Below are 19,212 nucleotides of genomic sequence, written 5' to 3' on the forward strand. Positions count from 1 at the left end.
TACCTAACGATGAATTTAAACGATACGATACAATAGAATTTAAGTAACAATCAAAACAAACATTGTATTTAGACTAAGAGTTTGTTTGACATTGCTGCTTAAAACTATTTATTTTCAAAAGCACTTTTTAAAAATAGTTTTTAAGAAAAGTGCTTTTGAAATTAATAATAATTTGTGTTTGGCTTATTTATTTGAAAAGTGTTTTTGATAAACGGATTGTGTTTGACTATTTTTTTTTAAAAAACTTTTGAGAGTCAAATTATGAAAAGGACAAGTATCAATGCACTTCTAATATTAAATATTATTTTAAAATTACTATTATAAAATTTACAATTAAAATTTTAATTTATTAAATTAAAATATACATATTCAAATTTTCAATCAATATTATATATAAATGAATAAAAAATAAATTAAATATTGATAAAACATTAACATGATGATTATATAATTATAAATACCAAGCAAAAATAAATTTAAGTACCATTTCACAAATTAAATCACTACATATGTAAAATTCATTGAATAAATAAATATAAGAGGCCATGTCGCACAAAATCAATATGATCTAAAGAAAAGCCTAAAGTGTTAAGCTGGATAAATTGTTGATATTGATAGCGGTAATAATTGATCCAAGTTGATTTGACGTATTTCCAGGGTTGTTTAGGCATGATCTGATGAAATCATCAGTAGTGACAAGTTTTACAAACTTTTCCATTCACGAAAACTGTATGGAAACAAATACATTAGAAAGCAAAAATGAAAAAGAAAACAAGCACTTTGAAAAGTAATTAATCTTAATGTATTTGCACGAGAATGGTAGCTATTTAACTTGGCTTTCGCTGACATCTATGCCCTCTAACTTTGGATATACACATTTATGTACTTAAATTTGTATAAAATTGAACAAATAGACACACACGTCGACCCTACGTGACATAATACACATAGGACACCACATAAGACATAAAACTGTCATGTAGGACGTTACGTACACGTAAGACACCAGATAGGACAAAAAAATTGTCAGGACGTCACGTAGGATGAATGTGTCTATTTATTCAGTTTTATACAAGTTTAAATGCCTATTTGTGCACACTCAAAGTTGAAAGGCATAAATATCAGTTGAAACCAAGTTAAATAGCTTATTTATGTATCATACTCAACTTCTTCTTTCTTCCGCATCCAATATTATCATGACCATTTATAATAATAAGTCCTTCACAAATATGATTTAGTCTTAAATAATTATATGTAGTTGTTATAAACTGTATCTATCTTCTCATAAAATCACTAGATTAATTAGTCCTTGTACATATCACAACTCAATTGTTAAATTTTTTACTACCTTTTAAGACTAATTCAAACAATCTTTTATCTATAAATAGGCATATATACATCTCTTATCATATTAATCACATAAACAAAGAGAACAATAGTAAATTAGATTGTTTTAGAGTTTCTAATTTGCTATGGCTCTTAAGTCCTTTGTATTAATATTGCCATATTGGCTGTGGTGACTTCAATAAGCCATGCTTCTGATCCTAGTTAGTTGTGTTATATTCTAATTCTAATTTCTTATTATGCAGTTTTTGTGAATGGAAAGGTATGCAAAGATCCAAAAGTTGTCAATGATGATGACTTCTTCAAATCAGGCTTAAACGTAGCTAGAAATACTTCAAATAATGTTGGATTTGCAGTAACTGTTGTGAACGTCTTCAATTTACCTGGGTTGAATACTTTGGGCATTTCGTTAGCTCGTATTAACTATGCACCATATGGTCTCAATCCACCACACACACCCTAGAGGAACCGAGGTTCTTGTGGTCCTTGATGGCACGCTCTATGTTTGTTTTGTCCTTTCAAATTCGGGTCCAAATATGAAGAATAAGCTCTTTATCAAGATTCTACCTCCTGGAGATGTGTTTGTCTATCAAGATTATCCAGTCATGTTGATTGGTTTTACTTGATCGGTATTCGATGTACTAAATAAGATGTGTTATAATAAAATTACGTTTATTGTTTGTTGCTATAATAAAAGACATCGCCATAGTTCAAAATCTTGGTGAGTAGCTTGTTTAATTTTTCATATTTAAGCCTAGGTTAGAAACTAAAGGACGAAACCGACATTAAGTCTTTCCGGCCTTAAGAACAACAAGAGTTTCATTTCCGATGTATGAGGCGAACATAGATCACGTACTGTCGTGCAAAATCAATACGTGCTAAAGACATCAAAAGGTTACTCAAGTATGTGAAATTATTTGAGAAAGTCACTCAACTTAGTTTTGTATTAGCAAACTCACTCAACTTATGAATTTTCTTTTATGAAATCACTAAAGTTAAACTATTTTTCTAGAAAATCATTATAACCAAAAGATAAAAGGGATAATTGCACAAACTACCCTTCAAGTTTAGTTTTGTAATACTTACTTCCATAGTAGTTTATAATGTTATGCTTACCTCTCTTATTATTTTTCTTAATAATTATTTTCTTAACATAATTATTATTAACATAAAAATTTATGATTTGACTAAGTTGCCCTTTATCATATATTATTTAATTTAATTGATTTTATAACATCTTTTTATTCAATTTATCCAAAAAACAAATAATCCAACTTCAAAAAATGAACTAATTTTTATTCCATTTAAACATGCACGCCACACTAACTTATACCATATTAAAACACTAGTATCAAATATTCGACCCACAAGTTAAAATGAAATTTCAATTAAAAGTCGAGGAAGCATGACTACCAAAGGATGTTAAAACACTAATATCAGATATTCGACCCACAAATTGAAATACCATTTTTTAAAAAAAATTATGTGAGGTAGGGAGGATTATAGGTTTGTGTTCTTCTTTTAGTATTTCCACTATTTTTATGTAACGCCTCCACTCTAATAATTATTAAGTAGTATTGTGTGTTTTTCCAGTTAAAACTCTGATTTTTTAATTTTGTTTGTTTGACTGTTTTCCTTAATAGGGTAATAATTATTATATGAATATTTTGAAGATCCAGTTCATGAACACTTTTTATTTCATCATTTTTATGGGTACATGTCAATAAATCTAAATATGAGCTTAATTTGCACCATGCAGTTGAAGATCATAAAGTCTATTAGGTTGTAGCTAATTAATTAATATCTCTTAGAATTTTTCTTCTTAATATCTCATGCTTCAATTCAATTTGGTAAAATTGTGTGGTTTGAATGATAACTTGATTAGTGACTTAGTGTTGTTGTTATCAGCAATACATAATTATGTCAAATATTTTTTCATTTTTTTAGTCGTCATGATAAGATTTTACGCAATTCTTAAGAAAAAATAAATTAAGAGTGTAGTTTTGACTTATATATCCTTTATCAATTCGTTAATCTTTACTCCTCCTGTCCCATATTAACTGATCATATTTCTAAAAATACTTGTCCCAAATTACTAAATCAAGATAAAATTAATTTAAAATTTCCATTTTATCCGTATAAGTAATATCATCATCATGTTTAATGTTCCCATAATTTCTCTTGAAGCTTAAACAAAATTAAAGTTCCTAAAATTTTATCTTTTCAAAGAGTTCATTAAATACTTAATTACTTATTTGTACTTTTGTTGTCACCCACTTTGGAGTACTTATACCTTTTGTATGTCCTATGTCATCATAAATTATCTTGATAGCCATCGATATGGATAAAGGGTATAAGATTTCAAAGCATTTTATAAGTAGATAAGTTTAATACATAGATATGTGTTCTTTAACTTGACTTCAGCTCACATTTATGTCCTCCAACTTTGGGTATGCACAACTAGACACTTAAACTTGCATAAAGTTGAACAAATAGACACCCACATCCTACCTGGCATCCTATATGACAATTTGCATCCTACGTGGTGCCCTAGGTGTATTATGGCATGTAGGATTCATGTGTCTACTCATTCAACTTTATACATGTTTAAATGTCTACTTGTGCACAATGTTGGAGGACATAAATGTAAAATAAAGCTAAATTAAAGGGCACATTTATGTATTATGTCTACTTATAAAATGTTTTGAAATCTTACCCATTCAAGAGGAATATTTTTTTTACCCAGGTGTTGATACTTGGGGCGAGAGAGGGGCCATATATGTATAGAGAGAAAGCTATGTTTGAGCTTTATGGGGAAATAAATAAGTGTTTGAAAAGGAGTCTGAATAGAAATAAGACTCTCATAGATTTGATCGAATCAGATGTTTTCAGACTCATTAAGAGATCATTTACTAAAAAAGCAGATACACTTGATGGTCTAATGTCTAAACCATTCAAATTCAGACCTCCATTAAATACAAACAAATGAGACTTTAGTGTACAATGACTCATGAAAGATAATATAGATTTATTATATTATCAATTGAAAAAGGATATTAGAAGAAATCAATTATATAAAAAATATTAACATTTTTTAAAAGTTCAAAGCCTTAGTTTGATTTTGACTTTAGACCACTAATGTGATTGAGCTGCCCTTGAACACAGTTAATATGTTTGAAAAAGCCATTTAATTATCTAGGCGTCACTCACAAACAATAGTCATTTAAAAGAATTCTCAAGAGCTCGTGGGATGTCAAACCCAAGAACAACATTCACAAATTCGTATATTAGGGGTTATTTTAAAAATAAAAAAATAAAAAAAAAGAATGACAATTACTTATATTGTATAATTTGATTTTAAAATTTTTTGATGCACCAAATTTATTTTTTTTGAAAAGGTTACTTTACCTATACTAAACACTCTTCATGAAATTTCTAACTCTGACATTATGCCAGACCTTAACATCATGGCTCTAGCTTGATGATGGCAATTTTATTAGGAAAAATATTTAAATCCAATCTAAAACTTAATTTACTAAATTAACTCAAGTCTCCTAGTTAAAATAAGAGTAGGTAAAGTAATTTTAACACATGACAAAATCTATTGAGACTTTGAATGGAATCTTTGAATAAGAGCCATGAATGATGAAATGGAGATGGTAGGGACCTCCATTTTTCAATAGGTGGTGATAGCAAATTGAGGAAGTTGCAATGCCAAGCAAAACAAAACCCCACTCTCAACTAAATATCTCTCACCCACTCTTTAAAAGCTAGAGAAAACATTAAAAGTGGAGGAAGAAAAATGTCACTCTCTTTTCTCACTTCATCATCATTATCATCATGCTCCATTTAGCAAAAGTCTTTCCATTTTTTAAGTGCAAAATTTCCTAAATATATTTGAAAAAAAATCTTCACTCTAGAATGTTGTTAATCAATCAAACCAACAAGAAGTTTTGTGAAAAGGAAAAAAAAATGAAAATCTTGTGTTTTAGTTGTTTAATTGAAAACAAAACCTTCCTCTCATCATACTCACATTGATTTTAAAAAAACAAAGGACAGTCTGATGCACAAAGTTCTCACTATGTGCAGAGTTTGTAAAAGGGCTAGGCCACAAAGGTCTTGACGCATTGATAATGGAAATTAAAAAAATACACTATTAATGCATTTCAATATGTCGTAGCAAGTAATTTGCCATTTTTTCCAGGTTAATAATCCTACGCTTCATAGATGGTTAACTTTTTCTAGGTCTCTAATACTACTTTTTTTTACTTGTAGTTATTTTTTGAGTGACCTGATAGTATAAAATTAATTTTGCTGTCAATGTACAAAATTAAACTCTTACTTTATCAGCCCTTCCCATGCTATATTTACCTACTTCTTACTTCATTCCCCATCCTCAATTTGTTTATAAACTTTTATAGTTCAACTCTAAGTCACTCTTAGCCTTGTCCTAGAACAAAGATAAGTTCCAAACCTCCAATGCCATGTTTGCACTCTAAGTAATGTGTTATATGTACTAACACACCATATTTTCTTAGCTTATTCTTGCCTCCCAAAGAACCAGATAAAGCAACATGAAATGTGTATTCTTATAGCAACCTAACAACCTATTCTTTCTTGATTTAAAGAACTAGAATCTTGATTTTTTTCCTTCGATGGACTCGTTCAAGCAAACATCAACAGGTTTTCTATACAACCCTAATTTAAGTACAGATTCAGAATCTGACCCCTCAGGAGTTCTTGATATTCATGTCCACCATGCTAGGAACATTCACAATATCTGCATCTATAACAATCAAGATGTATATGCCAAATTTTCGCTTACGTACAATCCTGATGAAGCTATATCAACAAGGATCATAAATGGTGGTGGCAAGAATCCAGATTTCAATGAAGATTTAGTAATGAAAGTTTCTCAAGTTGATTCCATCCTCAAATGTGAAATTTGGATGCTCAGTAGAGCCAAAGCCTTGATGGAAGATCAACTCTTGGGATTTGCTTTAGTTCCTATTTCTTCAGTTGTTGGCAAAGGAAAAATCACTCAAGATTTTAGCCTTTCTTCAACTGATTTGTTTCATTCCCCTGCTGGTATAGTTAAATTGTCCCTTTTCTTGAATACCAACAACCTCATTTCAGTACCGAACAATCCTTCGTGTTCACCGTCATCTTCTTCTTCTATAAGTTCAGAAGTTGTGTTACTAGACAGAAATACATCTCAAGTTATTCTTGATCCAGTTGAGTATTCAAGAATTGAGTTCCCTGAGATCAGTTTAGTTCAAGAGAATCAAGAAATGGTGTCTCAATATTTTGACTTAGGAGGTTCATTTCTCCAACTTGCTGCATTCCACAGTCATCATCATGATGATCAACAACAGCCACAAGATGACTATGAAATGGCTGCAATTAATCCATCGGTAGATGATGACTCAAATATTTCTCCCAAACAAAATTCTTGGTTCCTTAGCTCCTCAATGACGAGTTCTCTAAGTGATGACAGGAACTCAGCAGATTCTTCACCAGATAAACAGATCAATGATAACAAAAAGGACTCAATTAAGAAAGAAGATGAAGAATTGAAAGAACCCCATGTGGTTTTTACAGCTCCATTAGGGAATATAATCAAGATTGATGCAGAACAATCAGGTATGCAACAGCAGATAGTGGATATGTACATGAGAAGTATGCAGCAGTTTACCGAGTCATTAGCAAAGATGAAGCTACCACTGGACTTGGATAAAGCTGATCAGAAAGATCATGGAAGCTCATCATCAGATATGAACAACAACAGGAAAGAAAATTCAAGAGTATTTTATGGTAGCAGAGCCTTCTTTTGAACTATGTCTCATCATGGTATTCAATATCTGGTTTTAGCACTGTTTTGGTCATCATCTTCTCCTGTTCTGCTTAGAATGACATAACAAAAGTAACTTTATAGTAGTTATTCCCACAAGAGAATTGCTCTCATTAGCCACAATTCCATATGTGATTTTGATTAAAGTTTTTCTTGCGACTGAGTTATGTATGTAAAAGTGAATTATTCATGAAGATGATATCACCATTGAAAATTGTTGAAGGAACTTAGAGGGACATTTGTTCATTTTCAATTCAATAGACTATTGATTGATCAACTAAAGGTGCTAAGGCCAACAGACTTTTGGCATCCACTTTTGAGGTAAGGCTGCATTGACAATTGGCATGCCTACCACATATGAAGTTTAAAATGCTATAGAAGAATCATTATTTTTGTAGAGACCAACACAGACAAAAATATAAGAAAAATTTACAATAAGAATCTGCATAAAACTGGTAAATGTAGGATAAAAAGTCATATGCAAGTTAAGACTACTACCATTATTGTATTATTCAACTAAACAAATTTACAGGTCTTCTTAAATCCCCCATCCATAGCTAGCTTAACATATGAAGCAAAGATGGGAGTTGGAATAGACTAAATCTTAAGGATCTAAAAGATAAATATGAAGTTCACCTAACAATGTACATTTATTGGGGAAACAAGGAGCTTCCTTTTCCATTTGTCAATGATTATATGTATCTGGAATTGACAACAGGGTATGAACATGGTCCATACCATTTACCAGTAAATCCAGCATCTTTACTGTGTCAATTATTTTACAAATAAAAGAAGTGAAATATGTACAGGGCGGCACGATTCCTGAAGTCATGATCTTTAGGGTCGTCGTTCAGGAGCAGAACTCACTTTCGACCCATCCTCACCAAACGCTGCTGGTGCTTCTCAGCGGCCGCCTTATCAGCAGCTTCACGCTTCAGTGCCCTCTTGGCACGCCGCCCAACAAGTTCTTTAGAACCAGCAGTCTCCTTATTGGGCTCGCGGGAAGAACCAGCACCCGATTCCTGAGGGTTTGGTCGAAAAACAGGCCTCGCTTCTTGCCTTCCTGCACTGACATATCCATTGTCTCCCCATCGTCTATTGCCTATACGGAGTCTTGAAGAACTGCTAATGAAATAATCTTCTGTAAAATCATCATCTGCATCATCATACATGTACAAGTCATCCATGTCATCATCAATCTCCGTCTTTTCCTCCACAATCAAAGGTTTAAACCATGATGCCCTGAGGAGAAGGCAAACACTCTCCTCAAACATGTAGTCCTGAAGGCTGTTAAAATGGACAAATAATTATTATTCAAGAGAATAGAAGTTCCAGCTACAAATAGAATTCAAAATCCAAAAACGAAGCATAGATGGCAAACATGAAAACAATGCCCTTATAAAAAATGGAACCAAGAATGCATTAGTTATGTCAATATGTGAAAGGAAAAAAAGAGGCCTACAAAAGCTTTTCGTCCTCAATACAACCTAACACAGCATTCATACTTTGAATAGCAAACTGCAAATCATAAAGTCGATAATATCATGACAACAACACAGTGTTCTTCTTAAGTAGGAGGATTCGAAATTACTATAGTTGCTTCACATTTAGATCCCAATGTTTATAGGTATATTTGCAAGGAAGACGAGATTATTTTAAGTACCATTCTGAAACAGTGGAGATTCATGAGACACTACAAGAGGATAGACATCTGATAATTACTGGATGTACACCTCTTCAGCTTGGTAAGCGAATGACAGGAAGATACTTCAGAATCAACGTGCTCTACCATATAATGGGAACTTTCCATGAATCTATGTTTGTTCAGGCAATTTGCCTTCCAGATTCATCTATGGGGAGGTGGGTCCTGGTAAAAATTGGGAGTTTGAATAATATGGAATAACTGATAAGCAAACTTTGTATTAAAGAGGCCACTGGAGAAGGGAATCCAGAAGAAAGTATCAACTTTAAGATCAGAGAATAGAATGTATGTGGTGTTGATCATATCTGTAACCTGCAGGGACAAGTCGAAAGAAAACGAGGATAGATTCACTGGTTGTTATGAATCATATAGTTTAGAGGCTTTCAATGAATAATGAAAGCAAGTAGTTATCTAAACCTCTCTACATTAAACTCTTGCTATGCTTCACAAGTCTTCACATCTCCCTCCTTAGTCCTTGCCTCTGGAGGTTGCATCAACACCCAACAACCAAAACAAAGATAAGGGCATAAGGCAACTCATATACCACACAATTTTAAAGGTCTAGCTTCTCCCCAAGGAGCTGGCCTAGTCGTAGAAGGGTTGGAGTGACACGTTCAGAACCAAGGTTCGACCACCAAAGATACTAAGCTATATGAATTCTTCTCATCTACCTAAACCTTGATGCACAGATTTATCTAGTGTCTAGTTGGAGATAGCAGGCCCCCAATGAATAATCGAGGCACAGACACAACAGAAAATTATTTAAAAATTAAAGGTGAAGTTACCAAGGTAACTGCCCGGTACAAAACATAATTGGAGAACTTGATATCAATATGTTAGTCCAACAAATAAGACAATGACACGGAACTAACCTGCAAGCTTGAAAAACATAGAAACCATCCAAATAGACATCAAATTTAAGAAAATCGTAGCAAGTCACAAACTTACTAAAAAAACGTTCTGCTAGTCTCAATCTCATCAATGAACACATCGTTCCACCATTGTGCTCATGGTTTCATAATATCATTCACCATTAAAATATAACAGTGTTAATCAGATAACAGACTGACCAAGTTCATTAGCATCAAGATATTTCACAAATATTTTAAATAAAGGAAAGTTTACTCAAAACAAATCAGTTACCTTCCATCAAGTGAGCGATGGATGTAGAGAAACTCAAATGGATGCTTACACTGAGGACATGTTGGTTCCTCTTTATAGGTAGCCCAGCGAAGGATACAAGTCACACTGCACACAAAGCAAGGAGAATAATATTATCATAACAGCATTTTCTGTAACTACAAAGAAAGAAGATAAATACACCCTTGAAAGTTCTGCAGAATGCAAACTTTCAAACTTAGAAAATCAGTACACCTGTGAAAAGACGGTTTCATAGTAATAAAGTCCAGTAAAAATGAACATAAATGAAGTATGACAGTCATAACAACAACAATAATGTACCCAAGGTAATCCCACAAGTGGGGTTTGGGGAAGGTGGTGTGTATGCAGACCTTACCCCTACCGTGAAGGTAGAGAAGTTGTTCTGATAGACCCTCGGCTCAAGTAAAACATTTTAAAACAAGTATGAAAAAGGAATACATTAGTGAAGAAGTCATGATGAAAATAATGGAAAAAAGAACTATAGCAATAACAAATAGTACAATAATCAAAGAAAAGAGAACATGTGATAAAAATCGAAGAATAAGATACCACAAGAGTAATAATAATAAAAAATACTGATAAGGAAAACTTGACAACGCTTGACTACCTACTAACCCCTTCTATCATAATTATCGACCTCCATATCCTCCTATCTAGAGTCATGTATCATCAGTTAGCTGCAGGTATGTCATGTTATGAACTTATGTCTAATCACATCCTCAGTAATTCTTTGGCCTACCTCTACTTCTACCTTTCTCAAACACACCATGGTCAACCTCTCACACCTCCTCACTAGGGCATTTGAGCATCTCCTCTTCACATACCCGAACCATCTCAATCTTGTCCACCACAAAGACCACTAAACTTACCTTTAAGTCTAGGTGACATGTTCTTATCACACGACACCGGATGTGAGCCTCCATTTCGTTCACCCTGCTCCAATACGATGTATAACGTCATCATCAATCTCCCTATTTCACTAGATTATTGACTCAAGATACTTGAAACTTCCTTTCATGGAGATGACTTATGTATCGATCTTCACTTCCACATATACGTCTTGGCCTCTTGGGTCACGTCACTCTGTCTTAGTCTAGCTCAACCTCAACCTAGACATCAAGGTCTGTCTCAAAAACTCTAGCCTATCGTTAAATCCATCGTGTGTCTCGTCAATCAATATTATGTCATCTACAAATAACATACGCCATAACACCTACCCTCAGATATGTCGCATCAATTCATCTATCACTAAGGTAAAATAAAAATGGGATAATTATTTTTATCCTTGGTGCGACCCCATCACATATGAGAAGTGTTTCGAGTCTCCCCCTCTGTGGTTTCCCAGGTCTTGGCTCCATCGTACATATCCTTTGTCGCCTTAATGTATGTTATAGGTACACCATAACACCTCCCCTTAGATATGTCACATCAATTTATCCATCACTAAGGTAAAATAAAAATGGGATAATTTTTTTATCCTTGGTGCGACCCCATCACATATGAGAAGTGTTCCGAGTCTCCCCCTACTGTGGTTACCTAGTTCTTGGCTCCATCGTAGATATCCTTTGTCGCCTTAACGTATGTTATGGGTACACCTCTAACCTTCAAACATCCTCAAAAAACCATCTAGGGACTGTCGTATGGTTTTTCTAGATCAATGAACACCAAATGTAAAGTCTCTCTTCCTCACCGTGTACTACTTCACCAATCTCCTTATGAGATGAATGGCTTATATAGTTGATCATCACGCCATGAAATTGAATTGGTTCTCGATAATAGACACACCACCTCTTCACCCTCGTCTCCACCATCATCTCCCAAACTTTCATATTGTGACTCAACAACTTGATACCCTTATAGTTGTTGCAATTTTGGATATCAATCTTATTTTTGTAAACCGAAAATATTGTACTCTACATCCATTCCTTGAGCATTTTTGTCATCCTAAAAATGTAATTAAACAACCCAATTAGCCAATTACTACCAGTCTTGCTTGCACTCTTCCAAAATTCCACTGAGATCTTGCTTGGCCCGATGGCTCTCTACCTTCTCATCTTACAAATAACCTCCTCAAACTTTATGCATCTACGGTACCCAAAATTAGGACGACTCTCAAAGTTCTCAAAATCACCCAGTACAATATTCTTGTCCCTATCTTCATACAAGAGTTCATGAAAGTATGTTTGACATCTTTGTCTAATGTGTGCCTCTTCCAGCAATACTTTTCCTTCCTTCCTTGTTTTTGATGGACTTCACTTGGTTCAGGTCACGGGCTTTTTTCTCTCACCTGTAGAGTCTATAAATCTTCTCTATCGCCCTTCTCCTCCTCTTTCACGATCTCTCAATTAAAAATAGTTGCTTAAATATGCAAACATATGTGAATTCTCCAGCACTATTTCATTAAACTCCATTTACTACCATATGATGATCATTGTGACAAAAATAGTTACAACATCATCTTATTGGATATTTAGGTACAAAACCAAATTGAAAGAGATAAGGTCATCTAAAACAGGAAACTGAACAGAAACGAATCAAGTCTGTGCTGATAAAATCGCAGTAAATAGACAAAAGAGAATCGTTCTTTAGACAAACCAGTAGGCATGCTCGCAACCTTTTACAAGGGCAGTTTCTTGAAGCACTATCTTATTCAAACAAACAGCACAAATCCCATGATGGTTATTCTCGCACCCAACTCGGGATGTTTCCTCAGTTGTGCTCTTCATTTTGTTCTGAAATGAAAACCCATATCAATCAACATATCCAACATACTCAATCCCAATATCTCGACTAAACGCCATCCATGCAGGAAAAATATAGAAATAACAAATTCCAAGCTATTGTAACTTCACAAAATAAAAGATAAAGTTAGATAAGCATGCACATATAGAAAGTCTATTAGCAAAGTTTATCCATAGAAACGTCTACTTTACGGTAACTAGTTTGTATTTCAATCAAAACTTGTGAACATGTACAAATAACAACAAGCATCAATTGTCACCAAAAACCTCCCCCATCACACAAATCTTCACTCAACTACATGTCAATACCAAACTAATCCAGGATATCGTTTTTTCTTTTTCACAGTCGCATCCTCTATATCCATTTCATTCCAACACTCATCATCACACAAATTTCAATTCAGATAAACAACTAAACTTCCAATAATCTAACACTACAATAACAGATGAAAAGACCCTTATCCACAATAATACAAACAATAACAGATCAAAACTTCCATAATCATTTCAAGGGGAAAATGAATCTTGGATCAGAGTAAAAACACTATAGCAATTACAGATATTAATAAACTAAAATAGCCCCTAAACACAAACCCTCTTCTAGAATACACAATGAGGCCAGCTATTACTTCACAATCCTCAAAACCCACATAACTATTTCAAGAAAAAATTGGATCTTGAACCACAAATAACTAATAAAAGAAGAAAAAACCCGTTTTACCTGGGGTTCAATGAATAGATCTTGAATGTCGTTGACGAGTTGTGGAGATTCAAACTCGACAACTGTAGCCATATGGTGAAGTTAGGGTTGAAAAGGGGTCAAGAAAATGGTAAAAAATAGAGAAACGGAGAGATAATTATATACTCTACCGACTAGATTTCAGTATATATGTGTGGAAAGGGATAAAATTACAGAAAACTATGAGAGAGAAGACGAAGGGAGATTGATTCCCTAGGATTATTCTTGATTCCAAAAGGAAAGGGAGCTTCGAAGAGGGGACGAAGCCAAGGCGGATCACATACAAGAACTATTATATAGGATGTCCCACGTAACTCACCATAACCAACCAACTCACCCAACACCAAAAATTGGGGATTACAATTTATATTTATGGGAATTTGACAAATATACCCTTAACTAATCGTAAATAGTATGCAAATATCATCCGTCATACTTTTGAGACATTAGTGTCCCTGCCGTCCAAAAACTAGAGCATATATACCCTTTATACTAACGGACATACAGTCATAATCTTATCCACCGATCCGACATTTATTGACGGATAAGATTGTGTCATGTGTCCCTATTTAGTCTTCCTTTAGAGTGAAGGGTATATATGCTCTAGTTTTTAGACGGCAGGGACACCAATATCCCAAAAGTATGACGTAGGGTATCTGCATACCATTTACGATAGTTTTGGGGTATATTTGTCTTTTTTCCCTATATTTATTAATAGATGATATTATGAATGGAAAAGGGTGAAAGGTGTCTTTCAAGTATGCAAACTTTATAACATTTGTCCTTTATTAATAGTTTGGTAATTTTGATTTAATATCTTTGTTAGGGAGCACTCCTTATCCCATGTGAAACTTTCTAGCGCGAATTTGAATTTAGTTGGACTTCAATGTGGATATCGAACAATAAATGAAAAATTAATTTTTTTTTATTAATTTGAGAAACACATCTTAATGGTGTATGTAATACTCTCTCTTTTATTTGCAAAAAAATTGTCACATTGATAATATTTGTCCTTTATTAATAGTTTGGTAACTTTTGGATCATTTAAGTTGCCTTAGACTCTTCTCAAAATAGTGCTTTAAACTTTCTCTTGACTCACTCTAATTTTCAAAATCAATGTAAGAAAAATACTAGTTCCAAAGACTTTTAGCAAAGCTCAATAAATAGAATTTATGTAGAATTACAAGCATGAACAGCAACCCAAAAATGTCAATGCGTAAAATATTGCAATCTCGTAAATAAGAATTGAGAATTCGGAACAAGAACATAACTCATATAAAAAAATTCTACGAAATTGAGGATAGAACCCTTTGACTGAACTTTTACTGCCTGAATTTAGATGCAGGACGTGAGGACGAACTTAGTCAATCACTAAGAATAGGCTTACATACCTGAGAAGATGGGATTGACTTGAAACCTTGAACGGAGGCTTGAAGCTGATGAACCTTAGTTTTTTCTTTGAGAGAACTTAGAATGTGTGAATTTGATTTGTCTAAGGGTTGGTCATGAATGGGGAAGTTATTATGCTATGATATAGACTTAAGAAAGTTAATTGAGGATAAAAGGTCAAGAATACCCTTATGAAAACGTAAGAAAACAACCGTTAATGAATCTCGTCAGCCAAATCGGCGATCTGGAGGTACCCTCGCCGAAATGTTCAACGAGTCACCAAATTGGGCTTTAGATCGCCAAAATATCCATAGACTAGATTTTCAAGACATTTTGGTGGGGTAATTCGGTGAGTCGCCAATTGGGCAGGTGTCCTCACTGAATTTCTCAACCCACACATTTTTCATTAAAATGATCATAACTTTTTACTCCAAACTCCCATTGATGCAAAATTTGTGGAGTTGGAAAGAAGACTCATAGATTTCAATTTATTAGGTCACGGGCCACTAACACTTTATATAGTGAGAGATGTGATCGTTTGAAGTTCACCTTTATATGAACTCATGCAAGAAATTAGGCGATAGAAAGGCTTTGAATTTGGCTTGGTGTTTGAGATCTCTTATGACCCTAGATCACTTTCGAGACCCTTGATACATTTGGTAAAGGACCTTTAAAAACATGACCAAATAGGACATCGCTCTATTCAAGCTCATATACTTACGACGAAGGATTCAAATTTTTAAAAGTAGAGTTGTGAGGTGTTACATTTATTTTAGTAAACTTCTAAATTACTTTTGCATGTAATTTTCATCATCATGCCCATATTTGTATATTTGTAGAGTTGCGAGGTTTTACATTAGACAAATCTTGTGCCTTAGTCATCATCATATCATCAATATAGTGCATTATGACTTGAATCCAATGTCTTATCATTATTAAAGCATTTTAGGCCATAATATGATAGGAATCGAACTAAATATTGTATCACCATGATGCACCAAAATTTTAACTTGGTGTGTTATCCTCTTGGTGCGATGAAACTTGAATTCACTATCTTACCCTTATTCAATGACATAATATGCCAAAGCGCAATGAGACTCACCCCCAAGACTATATAAATATGTTACTCAATTATATTGGTTACAAGGATAATATTTTATTTATATGCTAAGGAATTACAAAAGAGTTAGCTAGAGCAAACTCCCTAGATGGGCTAGTAATTACAACAAGGTTATCAAAATGGGCTAACTTATTACATATAGATGGCCTAATTAGTCTAGTAGAGATAGCTCAATTCTTGTCTTTAGCAAGCAGATCTTTGATATATTTCGGTGGAGATTGCAAAATGATAGCCTTTGTCATAGGTTGTTAGCATGGATCCTTCCTTAGATAGTACATCTGCTACGTAGTTACCCTGCCTGAAGTGAGGTCAGATCTAGAGGTGTCAAATGGGCGGGTTAGATTGAAATCGGAGATATTAAAATGGGTTGAAATAGAAATTAGGTTGAGTTCTGACCCGCCCAAGTTTACTTTGGACTCAAATGGGCTTAAAAGCGGGTTGGATCTTGACCCACCCAATTTTACCCGCTTAATCTCAATAATTTTAATATATTGTTATATAAGTTTTATAACCACAATTTGAATTTCAACTCAAGAAAATTTTAAAAAAGAAGTTACAATTGGATAGATAAATTCTAAAAGATATAAAATAGATAGTAATTCATGCCTTCAATATAGTATCATATATTACATCAATGAAATAAAGTGTCTCAAAACGGGTTGAAATTGAAGATTAAATTGGGCTTAATTGATGATTCTCTTAGAATGGGTTGAGATTGAACTCAATTCAAATTATCTTGAGCTCAACCCTTAAAATTATGAGCGGGTTTGACTGGTTACCTATAGTTGGACTCATTTTTGACGCCCCTAGTCGGACCAGGATTCTGCAACCTCTTTAACAGTGACCTGCATACAAGAATAATAAATTCATAAGGTGGAAGTGCATAATGAAGCAATTGTAATGCCTTAGTGGAGTCTGCTTCAATCTCAAGGGCTCAAATTAATGTGGAAGGTCACGGTAATGACACAAATTTATAAATCACATTTGAATTGTAGTAGACTAATATTAGGGCATATTTCCTTTCAAGAATCAAGGGAGTAAATCAGATCTTCATTTTCTTATGTAGGTAATTTGAAATTAAAATTACTCTAAAAGTTACACATATATTACCTCCATGAGGAACACTACTACTAATTGTCCCCCTTTGCTTGATGTAGACTAATCATTCAGCAATTTGTGTCGTTGATATCTTTATTAATTTATGAGGTTTGTGCTGATAACGTATTATAAAATTATACTAAAAGTAATAATAGGAAACAAAAAATAAGACAAATTATACAGAGAACAAGAGCAAACTCTCTTCTTTCTTCCTATTCTATTTCAAGTGTATTTACAAATATGACTTATCATCCTCTTTATAGGATTCAATAGAGCTAGATAAAGAGAATGTCATAAACATGACATAAAGGGAGAAGATTATGGAGGAAGTGTGAAACATAGCATAAAGAATTGAGATAATAGAGTAGGTGGAACATAATAGTGAATAGTAGTATGAATATGGAGAGACTAACATGCTATATTTTTTTATTTTATTATTGGTTTTCCACCTGGTAACCGGTATCAAATCCCGACTAAATTTAGATTCACGCCGAAAAGTTATACTTTGAAGGGTAAAACGTCCTAATAAAGACGATTCCGTACCCAAAGGGACTCGGATCCGAAACCTCTTGATTAAGGTAGACTTTTTTATTATTATTCATAACATGCTAGACTTTTTTCTAAATTATGTTTGGCATATTATTATGTCAAATTGATAACATGGACAAATCTCATATGTTCATTTGGTTATCAGTAAAGCCGTAGTAATGTAAAAGTGGGTGAAGAGAAAGAAATTAATTTATGTACCTACCCTTGTAATGTCTTTCATAAGAAATTCAAATTTTATAACACTTTTTTCATAAGATAATCATGTTAAAATAGTATTTAACTTATAATAGATCATTTATTGTTATGCATAAAGATAAGTTTTAACACAGGATTGAAAAACAATCATATAAAGGTCATGACGAAATCTTTTTGGTGGAGAAGTAATTAAATTGAAATTAAAAGCTTACAACAATATTTGGTCAATTTGAAAGTATATCGAATAAGAAATTTACATCCATATATACATTTTCAGAAATGATTAAAAGTTTTTTTTTTTATAATTAACAATTAGAAATTATATTTCACGAAAGTTCAATTATACGCTTGCATGACGCATTTAATTATCAAGTCTCATTAATTAACCAATTTCTTGTATAATATAAAATTAAATATAGATAAAGTGATGTGACACCTTTCTATGTCCAACATTTTTATTTATCCTTTTTCTCTTCTTTTTTTTCCGACGTTTTTCTCATTTTTGTTTCTTTCTGCTAATAACCAATGAATTAATAAAGGATAAATAACATAAATTTCACTAATTTAGTAGTTAATTACCTTTTTTCTCATGAGTTTGGGATATTACAAATACTATCCTAGCTCGTACTTCGAATACATTTATCTGGTGCGTCAGATACATGTATCTCAAATACATGTTGGCCAAATTTATATAACTAAGTGTATTTAAATAAAGAATGGAACTGAAAGACAAAATTTAAAAAGGAAATTACATGTGTAACAATTTTGGAGTATCTCGCGGTATTACTGCTCTTTTAAATTTTTTTTAAAACATTTGAAATCCTTCCAATTGTTTTTAGAGAATCAACAAACTTTACACTTCTTTTGAAATTCTTCTCCAATAATTTCGAGGTTTTATGGTTTCAACAATGGCGAATATCACTATATTATTAAGAATCATGTATCTCAAATTTAATGGCATATTAAGAATTAGAAACCCCATCACTTGAGGGATACAACTTAGATCTTAATTAACATTACTACTTATTGGATACATATATATCTGATAGTATATCTTCTATCAAACAAAACTAGATACAAGACTTAATTAACATAGCTACTTATTAGATATACATGTATCTGATAATAGATATTTTATCAAACAAAATTAGATGTAACAAATGAGAAATAACATAATCAAATACATGTCATTATATCATACACAAAATCTTTAACACTGAAAGATACATATAACATTAATTTCAGATGCGTATAAAGAATTTTCACAATCACATTTAATTCATCTAATACTCAAAATGCATCTTCTAAATTGTCTCTAATGAT

At 33.0% G+C, this 19,212-nt stretch overlaps 2 protein-coding genes across 2 annotated transcripts; one reads left to right on the plus strand and one right to left on the minus strand.

The window, feature by feature from the left end:
• Positions 1 to 5,711: 5,711 nt before the first annotated feature.
• LOC125837841 (uncharacterized) lies at positions 5,712 to 7,281 on the plus strand. Its single transcript, XM_049516911.1, has one exon. It carries the CDS (start codon positions 6,000 to 6,002, stop codon positions 7,176 to 7,178), a length of 1,179 nt encoding a protein of 392 aa, XP_049372868.1. The 5' UTR covers positions 5,712 to 5,999; the 3' UTR covers positions 7,179 to 7,281.
• Positions 7,282 to 7,826: 545 nt separating this feature from the next.
• Positions 7,827 to 13,885, minus strand: LOC125837842 (uncharacterized). Its single transcript, XM_049516912.1, has 4 exons — positions 13,521 to 13,885; positions 12,654 to 12,790; positions 10,041 to 10,145; positions 7,827 to 8,482 (listed from the first exon to the last, which is right to left on the minus strand). Exons 1-4 carry the CDS (start codon positions 13,590 to 13,592, stop codon positions 8,059 to 8,061), a joined length of 738 nt encoding a protein of 245 aa, XP_049372869.1. The 5' UTR covers positions 13,593 to 13,885; the 3' UTR covers positions 7,827 to 8,058.
• Between the last annotated feature and the right edge of the window lie 5,327 nt (positions 13,886 to 19,212).

Source organism: Solanum verrucosum, unplaced genomic scaffold (genome assembly GCF_900185275.1).
Source record: "Solanum verrucosum unplaced genomic scaffold, falcon-dt-bn FXZP01000262.1, whole genome shotgun sequence".
NCBI classification, from domain to species: Eukaryota; Viridiplantae; Streptophyta; class Magnoliopsida; order Solanales; family Solanaceae; genus Solanum; species Solanum verrucosum.

Coding starts and splice junctions, on each gene's coding strand:
- LOC125837841 (XM_049516911.1), top strand. CDS start 6,000: ATGGACTCGTTCAAGCAAACATCAACAGGTTTTCTATACAACCCTAAT.
- LOC125837842 (XM_049516912.1), bottom strand. CDS start 13,592: ATGGCTACAGTTGTCGAGTTTGAATCTCCACAACTCGTCAACGACATT. Junction 10,146..12,653: donor GGTTGCGAGCATGCCTACTG/GTTTGTCTAAAG, acceptor CTTTGTGTGCAG/TGTGACTTGTATCCTTCGCT. Junction 8,483..10,040: donor CATCGCTCACTTGATGGAAG/GTAACTGATTTG, acceptor CCATTTTAACAG/CCTTCAGGACTACATGTTTG.